Source organism: Takifugu flavidus, chromosome 12, assembly GCF_003711565.1.
Source record: "Takifugu flavidus isolate HTHZ2018 chromosome 12, ASM371156v2, whole genome shotgun sequence".
Taxonomy (NCBI): domain Eukaryota; kingdom Metazoa; phylum Chordata; class Actinopteri; order Tetraodontiformes; family Tetraodontidae; genus Takifugu; species Takifugu flavidus.
The window spans coordinates 6,241,904-6,263,365 of NC_079531.1; the positions used below are offsets into that span (position 1 = coordinate 6,241,904).

General features: G+C 42.8%; 3 protein-coding genes and 1 pseudogene across 3 annotated transcripts; 1 reads left to right on the forward strand and 3 right to left on the reverse strand.

Annotated features, from left to right (window-relative positions):
• Positions 1-1,400: 1,400 nt before the first annotated feature.
• LOC130535356 (extracellular calcium-sensing receptor-like) lies at positions 1,401-5,124 on the reverse strand (annotated as a pseudogene).
• A 1,866-nt stretch (positions 5,125-6,990) lies between these two features.
• On the forward strand, positions 6,991-10,474 carry LOC130535357 (extracellular calcium-sensing receptor). The gene is made up of 11 exons (XM_057050340.1): positions 6,991-7,163; positions 7,299-7,439; positions 7,521-7,673; positions 7,747-7,947; positions 8,125-8,562; positions 8,641-8,771; positions 8,891-8,987; positions 9,057-9,180; positions 9,274-9,749; positions 9,850-9,930; positions 10,012-10,474. Exons 1-11 carry the CDS (start codon positions 7,011-7,013, stop codon positions 10,366-10,368), a joined length of 2,352 nt encoding a protein of 783 aa, XP_056906320.1. The 5' UTR covers positions 6,991-7,010; the 3' UTR covers positions 10,369-10,474.
• Positions 10,475-10,805: 331 nt separating this feature from the next.
• LOC130535358 (extracellular calcium-sensing receptor-like) lies at positions 10,806-14,957 on the reverse strand. Its single transcript, XM_057050341.1, has 8 exons — positions 14,893-14,957; positions 14,390-14,678; positions 14,098-14,184; positions 13,822-14,013; positions 13,199-13,732; positions 12,898-13,122; positions 12,064-12,187; positions 10,806-11,991 (listed from the first exon to the last, which is right to left on the reverse strand). Exons 1-8 carry the CDS (start codon positions 14,940-14,942, stop codon positions 11,075-11,077), a joined length of 2,418 nt encoding a protein of 805 aa, XP_056906321.1. The 5' UTR covers positions 14,943-14,957; the 3' UTR covers positions 10,806-11,074.
• Positions 14,958-16,228: 1,271 nt separating this feature from the next.
• Positions 16,229-19,219, reverse strand: LOC130535325 (extracellular calcium-sensing receptor-like). Its single transcript, XM_057050318.1, has 6 exons — positions 19,107-19,219; positions 18,767-19,028; positions 17,900-18,688; positions 17,586-17,813; positions 17,363-17,486; positions 16,229-17,294 (listed from the first exon to the last, which is right to left on the reverse strand). Exons 1-6 carry the CDS (start codon positions 19,217-19,219, stop codon positions 16,381-16,383), a joined length of 2,430 nt encoding a protein of 809 aa, XP_056906298.1. The 3' UTR covers positions 16,229-16,380.
• Between the last annotated feature and the right edge of the window lie 2,243 nt (positions 19,220-21,462).

The following is a 21,462-nucleotide window of genomic DNA, read 5'->3' on the forward strand; positions in this document are numbered from 1 at the left end:
TAGTGGGTGAGATCTGTTCACATTTTAACTATTTCACAATGTATCATGTGCTTTGCTTCTCATAACCTTATTAAAATTCCTGCAGCTTTGACCACAGCGCCTTCCGCTGGATGATGACCATGGTGTTCGTGGTGAAGGAAATCAACAATAATTCTAGCCTCTTGCCAGGTGTAAAACTTGGCTACAGGAACGCTGCCATGCCATTATTGCCATAGTCTGAATCTGAGCACACAGCACCTATCCAAGTCCAGCCAAAGTGTTTGATGAGTTTTGGCCAAAGCGTCGGCCTGGAACTGGTCACTGGGAATCGTTCTGAAGAAACTTGGTACTTCTGTTATCAGACAGGCATGCACAGGTGGCAAAGTGGCTCACCTGAAGTTGAACATTGTGTCATTACAGTGAAGGTTAATATTACGTGTTCATGCGCTTTGGTAAAAGTTGAAAATATTCACTCGTGGAATGTCGAAGGAGCCGATGACGCAGGATATGCTGATGGACGGAGTGGAACCAGACTCGCCGACGACAGCCATCACCATACCGGACTGTGAACAGTTGTCACCTGTGACAAACACAGGGTCCAGAGTGTTTAACAGTTGGAAGGCCACATGCACTGCGACGGGCACGGCTGCACAAGAGTCGTGGATCTGGTAACCGAGTTTGATTCCAGGAAGCAGCTCCGTGCTGTTGTTGATCTCCTTGATGGCGAAGACCATTGCATGAGACAGTCACAATTCACAATGGTCGATGCTATGCACACACACATGGCAATACCTGACAGTTAATTAATGAGAAATTACAACAGAAATCAGAGCCACAATTGATAGGTGTAGGTATAAATTAAAGTACATCTTAATATTACACATTATATCTTCAGGAATAAGGCAATCAAACATAATCTTCTCTGCCACCTTTTGAATATTTAACATATCCACTAATACTAACCTCCCTCTGCAGCGAAATGGCTCAGGCATGGTGGTGCAGTTGTGGTTCACCGTCATTTTGTAGTGGTGTATGGAGAAAACCCCCCCCCCCGATGAGAAAGTCTCCATTCTTTGAGAAGGCAGGTAGGCGAGCAAAACCCTGGAGCTGACATATGACAGACGGAGCCGCGGCAACGGTTGTGTCCCCCTCCCTCAGTCCAAGCTGTTGTTTCAGACTGTTCCCAGGAGCCTTCAGGTCACCAGCTGAGTTCAAATCACACAGAGAAATGAAGCAAAGGAAGAGAACAGAGATCTCCATCCTAAAAATGTCTTGGAGCATTCTGCACAAATGCTTTTATAGACTGAGGTGTTGGTTCTGCTCATGTCACCTTATTAGTATTATTCAGTCAGACAATTATGTGGTCTTTATCTGGCTGTTCCCCAAGGGTTATAACCTTTTGAACAAATCTGTTACAGTCGTTCCCACTTTATAACTTTAATGATGTTTTGAATACATCACAGACTACATCACACTCCAGAACTTCAAAGAGAAGAAAAACAGTCCATTTGACAAAGCAAACTGCATTGGATGACCATGACCTGGATGATTGAGAATCTACACAGATATCACAGTAGTTTTACTTGCATTTATCAATAACATTCCCAATGAAAAGTGTAATTTTTTAACAACAATCATATAGAAAATATGAAAGAGGTTATGGTGGACATGAGGAAGGAGAGATGGAAAACTGTGTATCAGCGGACTTGTGTTGTAAAGGGTGAGATTTTCTAAAACTCATACATCATGCAGCCTAATCTAGCCTGTCACATAACGTTGGGAGGAATGGCAGTGCAGTGTAAAACAAGAGAAGAAGAAAAAAAAGCATACATTAAAAGCACAAAGGGGAAATGTCTGTGTTTACACTTTGTTACACACAAGTTACAAGCAGTTACACATTAAGCTACATTGAACACATGCACATGTAATCATGAAGAGAGATCAAGGCAATCTGATCATTTGGGGGTTTGGTATTTTGCTTAATGATACCATAGTGGGGTTCTAAATATGTCCCTGCACATCTCCTTCTACAGGTCCGTTTCCTAATTTTTGTTACCAAAAGGAAGTTGAACCAGATACCCTCAAACCCACAGCTCACTCATCTACAGACTGGGCTATTGCTGCTGTACGGACCCATACTTTCAGTCGTTAAACTCACCCAAAATATTGCAGACATTCTGATTATTTCTTGTTCATCAAGTGTTTTGCTATTTTTCTCTGGCTTAAATAAAATAATAAAACATTTTGGAGCAAAAATGCACAGGATGAGTCCAAAACTGGAGGCCAAAATGGCAAAGATCTCCACGGCCACGGTGAATTTCCCAGGAGAGCTGACGTAAGCGGGGATGAAGGTGATCCAGACGGCACAGAATATCAGCATGCTGAAGGTGATCATTTTGGCTTCGTTGAAATTATCGGGGAGTTTTCGGGCGAGGACGGCCAGAACTAAACAAACAGCTGCCAGAAGGCCGATGTACCCGAGTACAGCCCAGAATCCAACAGATGAGCCTAACGCACACTCCAGGATGATTCTCTCCTTGTACGTGGTCAGATTTCTCACTGGAAACGGGGGACTGACAACCAACCAAACAATGCATATTAAAACCTGGATAGACGTGAAAGTCACAACAGTCATCCTTTGCTGAGGTGGACCGAACCACTTCATGACATTACTCCCGGGGAGAGTCGCTCTGAAGGCCATTAACACCACCACAGTTTTCCCTAAAATACATGAGATGCAAAGGACAAAGGTGATCCCAAACGCTGTGTGGCGCAGCATGCAGGACAGCTGAGAGGGAGCACCAATGAAAGTGAGTGAACATAAGAAGCACAGAGTCAAAGAGAAGAGCAACAGGAAGCTCAACTCAGAGTTGTTGGCTCTGACAATAGGAGAGGCCCTGTGATGGAAAAATACAGCTGCTGTGATAACAGCCAGCACACACCACCACCGACTGAGAACACAGCTAGGATGATTCCTAGAACCTCGTTAAAGGAAAGAAACTCCACAGGTTTGGGGAAACAGGCATTTCTCTCTGGGTTAGGCCAGAAGTCATCAAGACAAGGGATGCATTCAGGAGAATCTAGGAAACAAAAATCATGTAGGGTTTAAACAAATGTATTTATTTAGCCCTGCTGTCTTTGAAATCTAGATAACTACCTGTAACATTGCTAATCTCTCCCTCTGGACATTGTACACAGTCATAACAGCAGATGGGTTTTCCTTTCTGCAGTACCTTACGAGTTCCTTGAGGACAGCTGTCGCTGCACACTGACACTGGCACCTGAGACATACACACCCACCAGTTGAAAGAGATTTTAACAGAACTGCCGTTGGTGCCTTTACATAAAGTCACAATTGAACAAAAAAACCTTTAATTCAGAGATGTTGTGTTTTCATGCCTGAATTACTGTCTTATTAATTATTCTGGCTGTCGTACTTGCTTTCTGCCATCCACCCATGTGATGTCCCTGAAGATACGGAACTCTTGGCCTTCTGGCAGTGAAGCATCATAGTATCCTACTGGCACAACTTCGATGCTCCCGCCCTCCTCTCTTTTTTCAGTTTATCAGCTCATATGATGCCACAGGATCCCCGTTGGCATCAAAGGATACAGCATAACCATTTTGTGAAAAATTTACTGTCTTCAGCTGAGCGAGAACCTGAAGTGAATGAAACAGAGAGTCAGAGGAAAGACTTCAGCTGAAACACTTGTAATAAACCATATTAGTAGTTACAGAGATTTCTTTAGGTTTGACCTGTTTGGGGTTAATCGTGGTGAATTTGCCACACCGAGTGGTAGCATTTGTGTCCTGACACACTGCATTATGAATGGCATGAGCTATTGCATAAACAGCCTTGTACACCATGTTGGTAATGCGGAGCTCAGAAGTGTCAGTGTACGGACTCTGGAGAGTCATTATGTCTTCAGATCCATCGCACATGCGCTCACCTGCAACAGCAACTGACAACACAGGAGATCTGTTGAAAGCCTTTGTTATTAGATTTGGACACTAATTTAAAATCTACCCACAGTAAATTAAGAAGAGGTATAACTTCTGTCACCTTTTCCCAACCGGCAGTTGAATGAATCCTCCCAGAACTCAGTGAGCACAGGAGATGAAGCCACTTTCGAGGGGGAGAGATCCAGCAGGAAGTCTCTCAGGCCTGGGATGACAGACCTCTGAATGGCAAATCCAATAGTTCCAGCACAGAAGCTGAACCTCAGCATGTCTGAGTCAGTTACCCAGGATTCACTGCCTATCCACTGGCGAGGTGGTGAGGGTTCACGAGACAATTCCTCGAGCAGGATCCTCAGATCTCCAGACGTAGTAAATACCACGACAATGAGAGCCGTTGACCTAAAGAAGAATGACAACACCACACATTACCTCAATACAGACAATTAACTATCAGTATGAAGCATAATCAAAATTACCCAGACCTGCGGATGACATCAGCCACTCTCTTGATCCTGCTGTGCGGGTGGGTGCGATAAAAGGATTCCGAGTACTCCACACAGATGCCCTCCTTCTGAGCTGCATGCAGGAACGCTGCCATGCCATTATTGCCATAGTCTGAATCTGAGCACACAGCACCTATCCAAGTCCAGCCAAAGTGTTTGATGAGTTTGGCCAAAGCGTCGGCCTGGAACTGGTCACTGGGAATCGTTCTGAAGAAACTTGGGTACTTCTGTTTATCAGACAGGCATGCACAGGTGGCAAAGTGGCTCACCTGAAGTTGAACATTGTGTCATTACAGTGAAGGTTAATATTACGTGTTCATGTGCTTTGGTAAAAGTTGAAAATATTCACTAGTGGAATGTCGAAGGAGCCGATGACGCGGGATATGCTGATGGACTGAGTGGAACCAGACTCGCCGACGACAGCCATCACCATACCGGACTGTGAACAGTTGTCACCTGTGACAAACACAGGGTCCAGAGAGTTTAAAAGTTGGAAGGCCACATGCACTGCGACGGGCACGGCTGCACAAGAGTCGTGGATCTGGTAACCGAGGTTGATTCCAGGAAGCAGCTCCGTGCTGTTGTTGATCTCCTCGATGGCGAAGACCATTGCATGAGACAGTTGCAATTCATGATGGTCGATGCTGCACATCATGACAGAAAACAAACATTCACAAGTGTAGGTATAAATAAAAAATGCATCATAATGTGAACATCATATATACTCCAGAAATGAAACAATCAAACATTTTCTTCTCCGCACACTCTGCAGCGAAATGGCTCAGGCATGGTGGTGTAGTTGTGGTTCACCGTCACTGTGTAGCGGTGTATGGAGAAAACCCCCCCGATGACAAAGTCTCCATCCTTTGAGAAAGCAGGTAGGCGAGCAGAACCCTGGAGGCGACATATGTCAGACGGAGCCGCGGCACCGGTTGTGTCCTCCCTCGGTCCAAGCTGTTGTTTCAGACTGTTCTCAGGAGCCTTCAGGTCACCAGCTGAGTTTAAATCAAACAGAGAAATGAAGCAAAGGAAGATAACAGAGATCTCCATCCTAAAAATGTCTCGGAGCATTCTGCACAAATGCTTTTATAGACTGAGGTGTTCTGCTCATGTCAGCTTATTATTATTAATCAGTCAGACAAAACATTACGTGGTCCTTATCTGGCTGTTCCCCAAGGGTTATAACCTTTAGAACAAATACAAGTTACAGTTGTTCCTATTATATCTTTATGATACCTGTAATGAAGTGCTGATAACATCACGTGAGATTTATTGACATCTATCGAGGCAATTTCCAATAAAATGGCTTTTTTTAATGCAAAAATCAAATGGAGAAAACAAAGTTTGTCACTCAGGTACTGCACAACTGGTTTAAGAAACTATGCAATGACTCTATTTCCTCCCCCACACAGTTGTGCTAATGTTACACCGTTACACTTTTGATACGGTTCATGTACCACTAGTCTCGGTTCTTCTACTGACCCCAGCCACAAGATGAATTCCTGATGTATTCAGGGAAATCCTGAAGATCATATTTTTTGTCTGTTTTTCTCTTTGAGTTGCAACCTCCAGCAGTACTGGGCTACAGAACTGCTGAAAATTCTGCATTGGACTGAATTCAAGATCATGAAGATTATTGAATTCAGCAGACAGGTTTGCAAATTTGATTTTTTAGGGTTAGGGTTACTGTTAGGGTTCATGTTAGGGTTAACCCAAACTACATCCTGCCACTATATTTTGTCTGACTGATTGATATAAAGCATGACTAGATAGCACTCCTACAGATAAAGATTAATACAACAGAAATGTACAAACTGTCACATGCAAGCCAAGGCACAATAATAATAACAACACAGTGAGAGTGAAATAGACACTTCCAGTTTATCAGTGTTTTATTTTTTGCAATTTCTATTTCAAAAACCGATGGCCTAAGAAGTACTGAATTAGAAAACAACCAATTAAATAACTCGACTCTAGTTTCCTCTGTTATCCTGCATGGACTGAGCTGCAAATCCACCTCCTTTCATCGTGATTGGTGGATCCAAAAATGAATGTTGTCACACAGGAAATGAAAGGTTTTATATCATCAACTTCTCCGGCTCAAAGCTCAGAGAAGCTTCTTCTTCCACACACGTATTTTCCATGTGGTCATGATGGACCGCTCGTTCCTCTCCTGTTGGGGCTTCACTCTGCTTCTCTGGGCAATTTCTAGCATTTTTTTCCCAGTCTTTTCTGGTCTTCAGCATATTGCAAAAGAGAAGAATGACACACATGGGCTGAAGGCAGGTGATGGGAATGACACATCCCCCAGTTTACCTCGATGTGTGAAAACCGTGGACACACAGCATCCAGCTCTGCATTCTCGAGGTGATGTCATGATTGGAGGCATTTTCCCTCTGCATTACTCAGCTTCTGTATCACAACAGAAATACATCAACAAACCTGAGCTCATTACTTGTAGTGGGTGAGATCTGTTCACATTTTAACTATTTCACAATGTATCATGTGCTTTGCTTCTCATAACCTTATTAAAATTCCTGCAGCTTTGACCACAGAGCCTTCCGCTGGATGATGACCATGGTGTTCGCGGTGAATGAAATCAACAATAATTCTAGCCTCTTGCCAGGTGTAAAACTTGGATACAGGATCCTGGACGGCTGTGATCATGTTCCAACCAGTCTGCAAGCACTTCTGTCTTTAGTCAGTCACGCCGACCCTAATGCACACTCTGCGCTGGGTGCGGGAGACGCACAAATGAAAGGAGGGGTTTTGAAAAACATAGACACTGAAATGAGTAAAGCAGCATTTTACTCTGCAGAAATGAGTGAAAGGTATTTAAATAGCACGGTGTCAGAGGAGAGCATGACTTGGAAACAAGTGGAGGAAATGATCCCCGTGTGTTTGGCTGATTCTCCTGTTGCTGCTGTGATCGGCCTTGCATCTTCATCCCCTACAGGGGCTGCAGCTCACATTCTGGGTTCTTTCAACATCCCACTGGTAATGAATGCTGTGTATAATTCACATTCCTTTAAATTTCTGTGTTTTTCCCACATGGAGATGTAATTTATCCCCTTATAGGTAAGTTATTTTGCCACTTGTACCTGCCTCAGCGACAAGAGCACGTATCCATCTTTTCTGAGGACCGTACCTAGTGATCTCTTTCAGGTGAGAGGCCTCGTTCAGATGGTCACATTCATGTCCTGGCTCTGGGTGGGCACGATAGGAACAACGGTGAGACTCTTACAGTTTGGACAACATTAGTCGCCTGAAGGCAGCAGAGATATCAACATGTCCCGTTTTTCAGGATGACTATAGCCATTATGGGATCCAGGCTTTTTCTCATCAGCTGAGACAACAGGGTGGCTGTGTGGAGTTTCAATTGACCATCCCGAAATCACCCACAGCAGCCGAGTTAAAAGAAATGGCAGACAGGCTGCAGAGTTCAACAGCACGCGTAGTTGTGGTCTTTGCCACAGAGGGACAACTTCTAGAATTTTTCCTGGAGGTAAGGATATAATGTAAATCAACTGATATACGGCTAAATAATGGTATGTAAATGGGATTCTTTTGTCTCTTTCTCAAGCTGATTTACAGGAATATGACAGGGATCCAGTGGGTAGCCAGTGAAGCCTGGGTGACCGCGAGCCTGCTGACCACACCTCGCTTCCACGCTCTCCTTGAGGGAACTTTGGGCTTCTCCTTTCCAGGAGCTGAGATTCCTGGGTTGAAAGAGTTTCTGCTGAATATCTGCCCCTCTCCCAAACCAGGGATGGAATTCGTAAACATGTTCTGGGAGGACCTATTTGGCTGTAAACTAAAGTTCACAGGAGAAAAGGCAAAAGGAAATGATGCAAATGCTGTTAAGGAATCCATGAAATTAAATGATTTTGGTCACAGTTCAGACACAAAATCAGCAGATGAAAGTCCTGTATGTACTGGATCAGAAGATCTGAGGTACACTCAAAGCAGCTACACAGATGTGTCTCAGGTCAGAATATCATATAATGTGTATAAAGCCGTATATGCTATCGCCCATGCTCTGCACTCTCTACTGAACTGTGAAACTCCTGGTTCTAACGTGGGCACGTGTAAGAAACGTGAGCCATTTACGTCCAAACAGGTACCCAACTGTACAACATGTAATTTTGGGTTTAGTGATTTTTCAGTAGTCTGTTGATATTTTTTTTCTTTCTTGCAGTTGCTCCAACATCTAAAGTCTGTGAATTTTACAAACCAATTTAAGGAAAAAGTGTATTTTGATGCCAAAGGAGAGCCGGTTCCTCTCTATGACATCATCAACTGGCAAAAGGACAGCGTGAGCAACATTAGGTGTCAAAAAAGTTTGTTTATCTAAATAATTTAGGAAAAGTTTCACATACTGGGGTTAAGTATTCATGACAAAGTGTAACATTTGGCTGAAATATGCAATTCTTGTTTGTTGTGTTTAGATTTGTTAAAGTTGGGAGCTATGACGGTTCAGCTCCTTTAAAACAACAGCTGCAGATGGATCAGAATGCTATTGTATGGACAGGAGGAAAGTCAAAGGTCAGTCCTAATTATTGATTAGGTTCTTTTGCATGTGAACAATCTAATTCTAGAAATGTGTTTGAATAGGTGCCAGTGTCTCTGTGCGCTGCTCCTTGTCCCCCTGGCAGCAGGCAGGCCAGACGTCCGGGACAACCTCACTGTTGCTTTGATTGTTTGCCTTGTGCAGACGGACAGATCAGCAACCAGACTGGTAGTCTCCCCTACTGGCTTTATTTGTTTGTACAGTATATTATAAAGGTTATACATTAAATGCAGAATTTGATATCCCTGTGTGTTTGAAAAGGTTCTACAGAGTGCCAAAGGTGCCCAGAGTACTACTGGCCAGACAAGGATAAGGTGAAATGTTTGCCTGGGATTGAAGAGTTCCTGTCGTTCTCTGAAACCATGGGCATCATCTTAGTCATCCTGACTCTAGTGGGGGTCCTACTGACGTTCTCCCTCACAATCATCTTTCTCCATTTTCGCTCCACACCAATTGTCAAGGCCAACAACTCTGAGATTAGTTTCTTGCTGCTCCTTTCGCTCAAACTCTGCTTCCTATGTTCCTTGTTGTTCATCGGGCAGCCGTCTCTGTGGAAATGTCGGCTCCGCCAAGCTGCATTCGGGATCAGCTTTGTTCTGTGTCTGTCCTGCCTTCTCGTTAAAACCATTGTGGTTCTCTTTGCTTTTCGGACTAACCTGAGAGCTGGTTGCTGTGCCCTGAAGTTGTTCGGTCCCTCTCGACAGAGGACCCTGATCCTCTGCACCACAGCTCCACAGGTGGAAAGTCTATAAACCATTTCATGATCAGTCTTCAACCATTTTTAAGTGACACTTTTCCCCCATTTGTAAAATCATTGTTCTGCTGTTGTGTGGTCAGGTTTGTCTCTGTGCTGGTTGGCTGTTGGCAGCGCCTTCATTTCCTGTAAGGAACCCAGCCTACCAAGCTTTGACTGGAAAAGTAAGTTGAAGTATATTCTGAGGATCATGTGCATATTTGGTGCTGACAAGCCCATTCCTCTGTATCACTTGGCTAAATTAGATTGTGCTAGAGTGTAAAGAGCCATGGCCACCAGGATTCTATCTGGTTTTGGGCTACATTGGACTACTGGCCTTCCTCTGCCTCCTCCTTGCATTTGTTGGGCGTAAACTTCCCAATACATTCAACGAGGCAAAGCTCATCACCTTCAGCCTGCTGATCTTCTGGGCAGTTTGGATCTCTTTCATCCCAGCTTACGTCAGCTCTCCAGGGAAATTCACTGTAGCAGTGGAAGTATTTGCAATATTAGCCTCCAGTTTTGGACTGTTACTATGTATTTTTCTCCCAAAATGCTTTATAATTTTATTGCGCCCTGAAAGAAATGTTAAGAAAGGCATGACAGGAAAATGTCTCAGATAAAATACAGAAATCATTAGTCTATTTTCTCAGTAGGTTTTCATCTTGTTTCAGAAAAATGTACCTTTGAACATTTTGAAATAATGATTTAAGATTAATTTTCTTTCAACTATGATGATAATAAGAATAATAATACAAAATAGGTGTTTTATAACAATAATAGTGAAAACTGTTGTACTATTGTATTATTTTAATTAATAATATAATTAATCGTATCATTCTTACTATGTTATTGTGCATTATATTATCAGTGCCTGCATTCACATGGCTTTGTTAATGAGTGTGTATGTGTAAGTCTGAGATGCTGAGGAATAAAAATGTATAACAATTTTTACAGGAGGTTTTATTTTATTAACCCTTTAACAGAATTGTAGTATCAGCAAATTAAATCCAGCCAATCGTTGCTATTTTGGAATATTGTGGTATATTTATTTAAACATAATGCAAATTTCTAAGTAACTATACATCATTTAATATATAATATATGACATTTAAGAACAAAAATGAATGATACTGGATTTCTAATTTATTTAAAATTACATTAAGATATTTTCAGGTGATGTGTATAGAAGCTTCAAAAGTTGTCACACAACCGTCAGACAATTAAAATTCACATTTTGATAAGCATAATTTTTAGTAAATTGTCATTTATTTATATACAGTATATCTATATATATAAACTCTTAACATTTTAAAATATCTCATACATTTAAGATACAGCATGTGATTTATTTTCTTTTCCCATTAGATGCTGTTTTGTATTCCTTTCTGGCTTCAGTAAAATTATGTAACATTTTGGTGCAAACATACAAAACAACAGCCCAAAGCTGGAGGCCAGAATGGCGAAAGACTCCACGGCGTCGGAATAATTCCCAGGAGAGCTGACATAAGCAGGGATGAATGCCAGCCACACAGCACAGAAGATCAGCATGCTGAAAGTGATGAACTTTGCCTCGTTGAAGTTACCTGGTAACTTACGAGCCAGAAAAGCCAGAATGAAGGACAGGCATGCCTGTAGGCCGATATAGCCCAGCACACACCAGAAACCAACGCTGGAGCCCACGCTGCACTCCAATATGATCTTTGAGTGTTCATACTCTGTGTTTCTGAAAGGAGCAGGTGGTGCATCAATGAGCCAGGCAGTACAAATAACCACCTGAACCAGAGTACAGCTGAAGATGATGGTTCTCTGCTGTTTGGGGCCTAACCACTTCATGATATTGTGTCCGGGTCTGGTGGCGGTGAAAGCGGCCAACACCACCAACGTCTTCCCCAAAATGCAGGAGAAACAGAGCGAAAACGTGATGCTGAATGCGGTGTGGCGCAGCATGCACGACCAGGTTGTCGGCTCTCCGATGAACACCAGAGAGCAAAGAAAGCAGAGAACCAATGAGAGCAGAATGAAGAAGCTGAGTTCGGCGTTGTTCACGCGGACGATGGCTGTGTTTCGGTGGTAGAAGAAGACCGCGAAGGTTGCGATGGTGGCGCACGCACCCACCACTGAGGTCACCATCAGGGCTATACCCAAGGAATCATAAGCCAAATATTCCACCTTTTTAGGAATGCAGACTGTTCTGTTTGGGTTTGGCCAGAAGTCCTCGGGACAAAATGTGCAATCTACAGAATCTATACAGAGGAGAGAAAACATTTCATTGAACAATAGTTTGAAAAATTTTAATTATTTGATTTCAATCTCACCTGTCTCATTGCTAATTTTGCCAGTGTCACATGGAATACAATCAAAGCAGCAAACTGGCACCTCTTTACGGATGGCCTTCCTGGTCCCCGGAAGACAGCTGGCACTGCAAATTGACACTGGAACCTATGGGGAGTAGATTAGTATGTTAGTATAACTACGCTATAGCTCTTACTGTGCAGCACAGTTCAATCCAGCCTGAGTAGGTAGTTATGTATCTGCTTTTACACTGTCAAAGACAGGAAGACACAGTTCTATACTGGTGCTAAGAGTACCGGGATGGCACAGGTAGTAACACCCATTATCTGTGTATTTATGTTAAGAAACTGAGAAAGGGCTTGACACACATGAGATTTAGGAGGGATCTTTAATTTTTTTTTTTTTTAGAAATATCAGTGTGCATTCTGGCAGAGATGATGCAGGATGCGATGCATGTTTAACAGCTTTTCCATTAAATCATGATCTGCCCCCAAGTAGAGAGGTTTACTTTAACATCACTAAATCTGGTCTCATCCAGGCAGAAAAAGCACAAGCAGTGTATTTAGGATAGATTTGTATTTGAATTTATTTGGCTCTTTTTGGTCATCAGGGCTTGACACAGATGGGATTTAGGAAAGCTTTTTTTCTTTTTAGAAATAGTGTGCTATGTGGCAGAGATGATGCAGAAACAATGTCCTGGTCCCCCCCTCCCTATTCACCTGAGACACCCTGCACAAGAAATGTCATGAAACATGTCTTTCATAACCAATCTGTCCTGCAATGACTGCAATACTAAGCGAAACAAGCTCTGCTAATCCCTTGTCAAAACACAATAAAAGATCATGTGAACAGCTTGCCTCTCTCTGATGTCCTGCCCACACGATCCTGTCCTCTTGGATCACCAGCTCTTTTCCTGTAGGTTTGGATCCATCAAACAACCCCACATTGACAAATTCAATGCTCCCATCAACGCCTCTTTGCCAGTTGATGATATCGTAATAGGGAATGGAGTCGCCTCTCTGGTCAAAGTCTACCACTTCCCCGGAAATTTTGAATGCTACTTCCTGGAGGGAGTGCTGGAGCTAAAAACCAACAGCTTCAATGAATCTATTCTTCTATTACAAAGAAGATGACACAGTTGAGAATATGGGATAATACCTGCCAGGGTTGCACATTGTTTCTTTGAGCACACGTGTTGTTTTTGAAAGGCCCAGGTCCTGGTTGACAAAGGAACAGGTTGTGGAGGGAATGTGCGATGGCATATACAGCCTTATAAACATTATAAGCCACCCTCGGGCTGGATGTATTCATGAAGGCTGAATGCTGTTCCAACAGGGGCTCTTGTCCTGTGCAGAGCGGAACATGAGAGCTAGAGGAAAGAGAAGATCTGCAGCCATATAGAGTCTCCCACAGCTCTTTAACCAGAGGATTATTGGGATACACCTGGGGATTTACTGTCAAGAGGTAGTCACTCAATCTGGGGATGTGCCCCTTTCTGATGCCCAACCCAATTGTTCCTCCTAAATATGGGTAGTATTTGCTCCCAGTAAACACGGAGGCTGTAACCCAGGCCTCACTGGCTATCCACTGGATCCCTGTGATGTTTTGCTTCATGTAATCTCTTAGTAAAGGTATCATCTCCACCTCTGCTGAAAATACCACCACCACTTTTGCAGATGAGGTCCGCATTACCTTTACAGAGGAAAAGAACGTGAAGGAACAATGAAAGAAACAACCTTTAAGGAACTACACTAATGCTAAGGTGTGTAAAAAGAACCTACCTGCATGATTTCCTGGACTCTTAGCTGATTATACACCAAAGGGATTATTTCCTGGTATGCCACACACACTTTTGTACTCTTCAATTCCCTCAGTAGACCTTCTGCAGCAAATCGGCCATAATCTCGCTCACAGAGTAGCAGGCCTACCCATGTCCAGTTGAAGTGTACCAGCAGCTGAGCAATGGCCTTCACCTGATGTCAACAGGAAGAGGTTTCAGCTCCATTTGACTCAAGGCTTTATTAGATTAATCACATCAATCATGTTGATCACCTTACCTGATAGTCATCATTTGGGATTACTCTGAAGAAATTAGGGTATTTCCTTTTGTCAGAGAGACAAGCACATGAAGAAAAGTAGCTAATCTGTGAAAAGAGTAGGGAATTCTACAGTTAATCAGCCAGAACATAATAAATGCATTAATAGTTAGTGTAGGTAATATAATTTTGAATAAATCAATTAACAAAGAGATCAAATTTATTGGATGCTTTTGTGTCCAGTCCTTCTCTTGAGACAAGCAAATGCACATTTTGTGATGGTTTTTGGAAGAAAATAGAAAGCAGTGATTACCACTGGGATTTTGAAAGGTTGTAATATTCTCGACAACATGACTGACAGAGACGAGGATGATTCCCCGATCACAGCGAGCAGCGGAGCGGCGCCTGTGCATGTGGAGGAGCCGTCGGTGCTCGGACCATTCAGAAGAGACAGAGCTGCCCTCTGGCCAGTCAGCGGATATCCACATGAATCAAACAACTTATACCCGAGAACATGATCAGGCAATAAGTCCGTGCGCTGGTTTATCTCTTCCACTGCCAGCTTCATGGTTTGAGCCCAACGAAACGCCCGAGGGTCAAAGCTGCGCCCATATGGACAGATGACAAATCACAGTCAGTCCTGCTTTGACTGAAGATTAAACACATTTTTAATACTTTGAAAATTGAGTGTTCCACAATTAATACTATTACATTGATAAGGGGTTTTATTTTAGGTATATTTTGGGTGGTCCTGAAAAAAGCCAAAATATATTTTAAATAGTTTATCAAAAATATATATACATATAGAATGCTTACCCATTGCATTTTACTGGCGGTGGTCTGTAGGTGTTGTTGAGGTCGGGCATCTCCTGGTTGAAATGAAGGGGAAACATTCCCCCGATTATAAAGTCACCATTAGCCTCAAATCCTGGCTGGAAGCTGTTCTGAAGCCTGCACAGGGATGAGGATGGAGAGGTGACACTGGACATGGGGTCAGACAATACAGGGACAACACAAAAAGAATAAAACAATATGATATCACTGAGTAAAGTCATTTCTGTATCTCTGACTGAAAAGGAAGAGAAGAATTGTAGAAGACAAGCTTTATACTGTTGATATTCTTGCATCATTAAGCAGTTAGGAAAGAACGTCAGTAGCCCTACCTCTATTTGGAATGATGTAATGAATACAAACTATACACTTTGCAAGGTCACTTTACACACATTAAATCAATGGATGGGGGGTGGGGACTTGAACTGGAAGTCACACCAGTTAGCCTATGTGGTAGGCTTACTTTCAAGCTTTGTGATATACATTCTTATATTGCTCTTCTAGTCAGTTTGACCAGTCAAAATTGCTTCATTTGTATCACAAGTCATCGTGATTTGTATGTTTGTAAAGGATTTTCAGACATGTAAGATAGGGATCAAATGTGACAATCAATTAGGGTATTTTCCCCTGTGAATTTGGGCCTGTTTATTTAAGAAACGAGAATCTATTCAATTCATTATTGAGAGTTTAGTTAGTTTTGTCACATCTCACCTGGATCACATCTTCTCAATCAATCAGCTGCAGCATAAAAGCCTGGGCGTCTTCGCTGGTCTCTGCCAATTTGTTGTTGAACGCTGGTTTGTAATGTTGTGCTAGGTTCTTGAGAACTTTTGTCTTTTTGACTGTGTTTCAGACTGTTTTTGGGACTTTTTTTAAATTGGGTTTTGTGGTCATGGATTTCATACTGCTACCTTATTTAATCGGCCAAATTGTCTCTTGGTGCCCAGCTTTTCTGTCTTTCACCAGCCAGTTGTGGCCAGCCTCCAGCTTCAGACCCAGTTTTTTCCATCCTTCCACTCATCCGCCTGTGCTAAACTGTGTTATGCCAATATATATATATATATAAACTTATTTTTCCCCCTGATCATTAAAGTGTTTCCTTCATGTTAAGTAAGCGTTTACTTATCAGCCCCAAGAGCTGTTATTTGTGTGCCACCATTGTTGCAATGTTCATATTTTTAGAAAAAAAAAATGGAATATGAGAAGGACACCCTTGCAAGACATATAGCAATACTTTGTGTGTTGTTAATAAAACTAAAGAGAGAGTTGTAATATTCTCCCAGTGTGGAAGGTTAAACTTTTGTTGTTAAATTTTAATGGGCATTTTGATTACACTAATTGTACTCAGAAACATTTCAGTGTACTAAATGTCTTAGACATCACAAGTAAATGAATATATACATATATATGATTATGCAGGGTTATATATATATATATTTCCCCCACAAAACAAAGACACATTTAAATGATAGATTAAAGTGTTCTCGTCTGCGGATTTCCCAGCAAACTTTTTCTGCAGTTCTTCTGTGGCCTGAAAATGATAATATAACATTTGGGGAAAAAAATACACAACAGCAAACCAAAACTTGAAGCCAGAATTGCAAAGATCTCGACAGCTACAGTGAACTTCCCGGGACTGCTGATGTAAGCTGGGATAAACGTGATCCAGACAGCACAGAAAATCAGCATGCTGAAGGTGATCAGCTTAGCTTCGTTGAAAGTGTCGGGCAGCTTCCTGGCAAGAAAAGCGAGTATGAAACACAAGACGGCGAGGACTCCGATGTAACTCAGAACAGCCCAGAATCCAACGGCTGAACCTAAAGCACACTCCAGAATGATTTTATCCTTGTAATAAGTCATGTTTCTCATAGGGAACGGAGGGTTTGTTGTCAGCCATAATATACAAATGACAACCTGAATGAGGGTAAAGGTCAGAACGGTGAGCCTCTGCTGTTTGGGTCCAAACCATTTCATCACTTTGCTGCCAGGAAGTGTGGCTCTGAATGCCATCAGAACTACTACAGTTTTACCCAGAACGCACGAGATGCAGAGGACGAAGGTGATGCCGAATGCAGTGTGTCGCAGCATGCAGGACCACTCGGATGGGCGGCCGATGAAGGTCAAGGAGCACAGGAAGCACAGTTTCAATGACAGCAGAAGCAGGAAGCTCAGCTCAGAGTTGTTGGCCTTTACAATGGGTGTCTCTTTATGGACCAAGAAAATGAGTGTTGTGAGAAGAGATAAGAAGACTCCCAAGCAACCGAATCCACTAAGAAGTGCCCCTGTGATCTCTCTGTATGAAAGATACTCAGAGGGCTTGGGAAGACATTGGTTTTTCTGGTCGTTTGGCCAAAGTTCTTGCGGACAGCTGAAACAGTCCAGGGAGTCTGCAAAATAAATTAACGCTTACTCTCATTCAGCACATGGGCAAGGACTGAATTGTGACATTACCCACCTGTCTGGTTACTAAAGGTTCCATCAGGGCACTCAAAGCAGTCAAAACAGCAAACAGGCTTCAACTTGTTTATAGCTTTACGGGTCCCCGGTGGACAGGGTTCTCTGCAGACAGATCTCGGCACCTGAAGGGGCAGAGCTCAGCTTTTAAAAATATTTACAAGAAAATGTGTGCGCATCAAAGAGAAAATTTCATACTCAATTTCCTGTAGGGCTCACTTTACCTGCTTATACTTTCCTCCCCAAACAATTTTAGCAACATCTGCCACTTTCAATTCCTCCCCCTTGAAAGAGGTATCGTATTGACCGATGGTAACAATGTCGACAGAGCCATCTTCTCTCATTTGCCAGTTCACCAAGTCGTACTGGGCAACCGAGTTTTCGTTTTTGTCAAAGAAAACTTTGGAGCCATATTTGGTGGTAAAGTTGACGTACTTAATGTGTTCCAGCACCTAAAGAAAAAACACAATACAAGGAAAGTTACACGCTCATGACACCATCTTTTCTTTGCACTAGAACTTACTAGCTTTGGCTGCACTTCCTTCTTGTTGACACAAGGCTTTCCAGTGGTGGGGTTTGAGCCATTTTCACATTGCAACAGCCCCTGGAGGGCGTACGCCACCAGGTAAACCGCTTTGTACACATTATTCTCAGCCCTGAAATGCGTCACTTCTGTGTAGTCATTAGTGACTGTTCTGAGGTCCTCTGTGCCAGTGCAGGCAGCAGACGTGCTGGACGGGGAGAAGCTACAGTTGAAAAAATCCCCCCACATAGCTTTAACGATGTCACTCTGGGGTTCGTCAGAAGGCTTTAGGCTGAGTAAGAAGTCACCTAGGCCTGGTATTACCATCTGTGGGAGTGCAAAGCCAATCGCCCCTTGCAAAATGTGCTGTCTTTTGGAAGAGGCCAAATCCGCTTGTGTGATCCAAGACTCGCTGCCCAGCCACTGTTTATCAGTTATGTTATTGTTCTCCATTTCATTGAGGAAAGCTTTGGTTTTAAACATGGACATAAACAACAAGACCACCCTCGATGACGACTCCTGTAGGGCCTTAACGATAGCTGTGTATTTTTTTCCCGATGTAACGCTGAAACGTAACCTGTATTCGACACAGATGCCCTCCTTTTCAGCCTCCTTAACAAAGTGGGCTGTTCCATCATCGGAGTAGCTGCCTGCAGCATAAACTATTCCTACCCACCGCCAGTCAAAGAATTTCAAAAGCTGCACCAGGCCGCTGATTTGAAAGTGGTCACTTGGGACAGTTCGGAAGAATGTGGGGTATTTTTTTTTATCACTCAAACAAGCACAGGTGGAAAGATGACTAACCTGGTGGAGAATAAGGCATTTTAAATAAAATATCTCAATATATTAAAAACATTTAAGGAAGAGAGGCATTTTTCATACCTGTGGGATAGAAAACGGGCTCAGTATGAGGTTTATGTCTTCACTAACTCCTGAGGAAGAATGGCCCAACAGAGCCTGGACCTGGCTGCTGCAGCCTTCCCCAGTTACAGCTTCCACAGCCGCTCGGATCAGGTTTTCACTCCCACAGCCATTATACAGCCTGTAACCCAAAGTTACTCCAGGAAGAAGCTTGCCATCTCTGTTGATTTCCTCCACCGTGAAGATGGCCGTCCTGGCAAACTTCAATTCCCTGTCATTCCACCTGTCGGTGAAACACAAATGACCCAAAACAAATATCACAGTGAATCTGAATTATCTCACTTTAAATGCAGACACTTACCTGGTGCAATATGCACTTGGAATTGCCATATAGTCGTTATCTACCAGCACACGTGTGCTACTCATAGAGAAAACACCTCCTATGATAAGATCACCCTCTTTTGAAAACTCCATGAATCCTGTTTGCCCTGTGACTGTACAAGTTTGTGTTTTTGACATTGTCCTCATCAGCAATAAACAGTAGATAAATAACACGACAGTGGTCCGAGCCATCGTGACAGCCCTCCCCGCCACTAACAACACTCTGACCCGACACCTGAACTTATAGGGTTTTCTGCCATATGATAAACATCCTCAGCCAATGCGAAAACAATCTCAATCCTCAAAAGATTATGTCAATTTTGATTGCATCACTGCACATGTGTGCGACTATTACATCATTACATGACAAAATTATGTGCTTTATATTGTTCAGCCTGTTTAACAGCTTTACTCCATTAAATCATGATGTGCCATCAAGTATAGAGGTTTACTTTAACATCACTAAATCTGGTCTTATCCAGGCAGAAAGAGTGCATGGCGAGGTGATATTCTTTACACAAGCAGTATATTTAGGATAATTTGTATTTGTTTGAGTTTATTTTGGTGTTTTTGCTCGCCTTTACTGTAAGAAAGAAAAATACACTTCATTATTTTTTTACAAACTGAGACTCATTGGCCTTAAGGCTCATTATACAGAATATCAAAACGTATTTTTAAATAACCACTGGCTGTCTGTTATATCTAGAACAGTTTTTAAATGTTTCTTCTGACCTGCAAGGTCATCAGAGGTCAAGCCCCATCCTACTTGGAGCTAATGCTGCCTTATAATCCAATAGACCGCTCTGCTCTCTGAATGCTGGTTTCCTTGTGGTCCCCAGAATCTTTAAAAATAGAATGGGTGGAGGAGCATTTAGCTATCATGAATCAGCTCCCTGTCTGTGTATGGGAGGCCGACTCCCTCTGTACGTTAGAGATTACACCTAAAACCCTCTTTGAGAAAGCTGATAGTACAGTAATTCTGTAGCTCCAGTCATGTTTCTGTCACCCTGACAACCTCCCCTCCCCTCCTCTTGGTCAGTGATGATCATTAACACCTTTTCTTGTGTAGTTTATGTTTGTCACCCCTTTTCCCGCCTGTCTGTATTCATCTACACTGTAGATTCTACCTGTAGATACCTGTAGATTCTACAGGTATTGCCGACCTCATCGCTGTGCACTCAAATCAATCTCAATCTTTATTTATATAGCATCTGTTACAATCATTGAGCAGGACCGGGCTCATGTAGGGGGACCCTCCTGCTGATGGCCGGCTGGGTAGAGAGAGAGGAGAAGGGGGAGGAGAGAATGGGCAGAGATAATAAAAATACATTAATAATACGAGCTGCTGGTAGAGTGGGTCAACAGGGATCGGAGATGGGCAGGCCTAGCGGCGGCTAGACCTGTCAAGAGGGGGGGCAGAGAAACTATCCAAGAAATAACAGCATCAGTGATCTACTTGGAGAGGTGAGGAGATGAGAGCAGAGGCAGCCATGACCAAGCAAGGTGACAGAGGTCTTTCAGGTGCCCTGACCTCTGACCCCACTGACCCGCTCATTTCTTATACTGGTAGCTTTTTGTGATTAATGTATTTAATAGATTTATATCTATTGTCTTACCTGTCTGTCCTTCCCCCTTTCTCCTCTTTCTCTGTCCAGCTGGCTACCAGCTGGAGGCCACCACATATGACCCTGGTCCTGCTCAAGGATGTGATTTTTTTCCTATCAAAGGGAAGTTTTTCCTTGACACTGTTGCTTGTTGAGGATTAAGTCCAGGGTCTCTGTAAAGCACCTAAAGACAATTTTGATTACAGACTTGATTACAGGTTATTTGATTTGATATTACATAGGGACTCACTCTGGATCCGCCCTATTATAATTGTAGAAATTGTACGCACTGTGTACCTTTACTTGTCCTGTCTGGGCCCACTGTGTGTGTTCCTGTACTTGCTACATATTGAGTATCAAAATCTGTGGTCTACTAGCAACGTGTGGATATTTCATCTGGTTCTCACAACTTCGAAGGACTGTTTGCTGGTTAAGGCATTAGAGGTTAAGGTTAGATTTGGGTTTAGGACATGGTTAGACTTATAGTGTCAGGGGTTAGCGGTGATGTTAGGGTATGATGTAATTACAAGTGTGTGTGTCGAAGGCCTTGCCAGTGTGAACCAGGGCCAACATGGATGGCAGTTCAAGTCTTCTTTAATCATTTTCATCTCAGATTTCCATCCAGGAAATTGTCCTGGATTGCACTAATTTAGGCACTGTGAGACCTCAAATTCAGAAAAGACTGCATGTTCCAAGACCTCCAGCCTCTGCAGCAGGAGGAAAAGGCCGGTT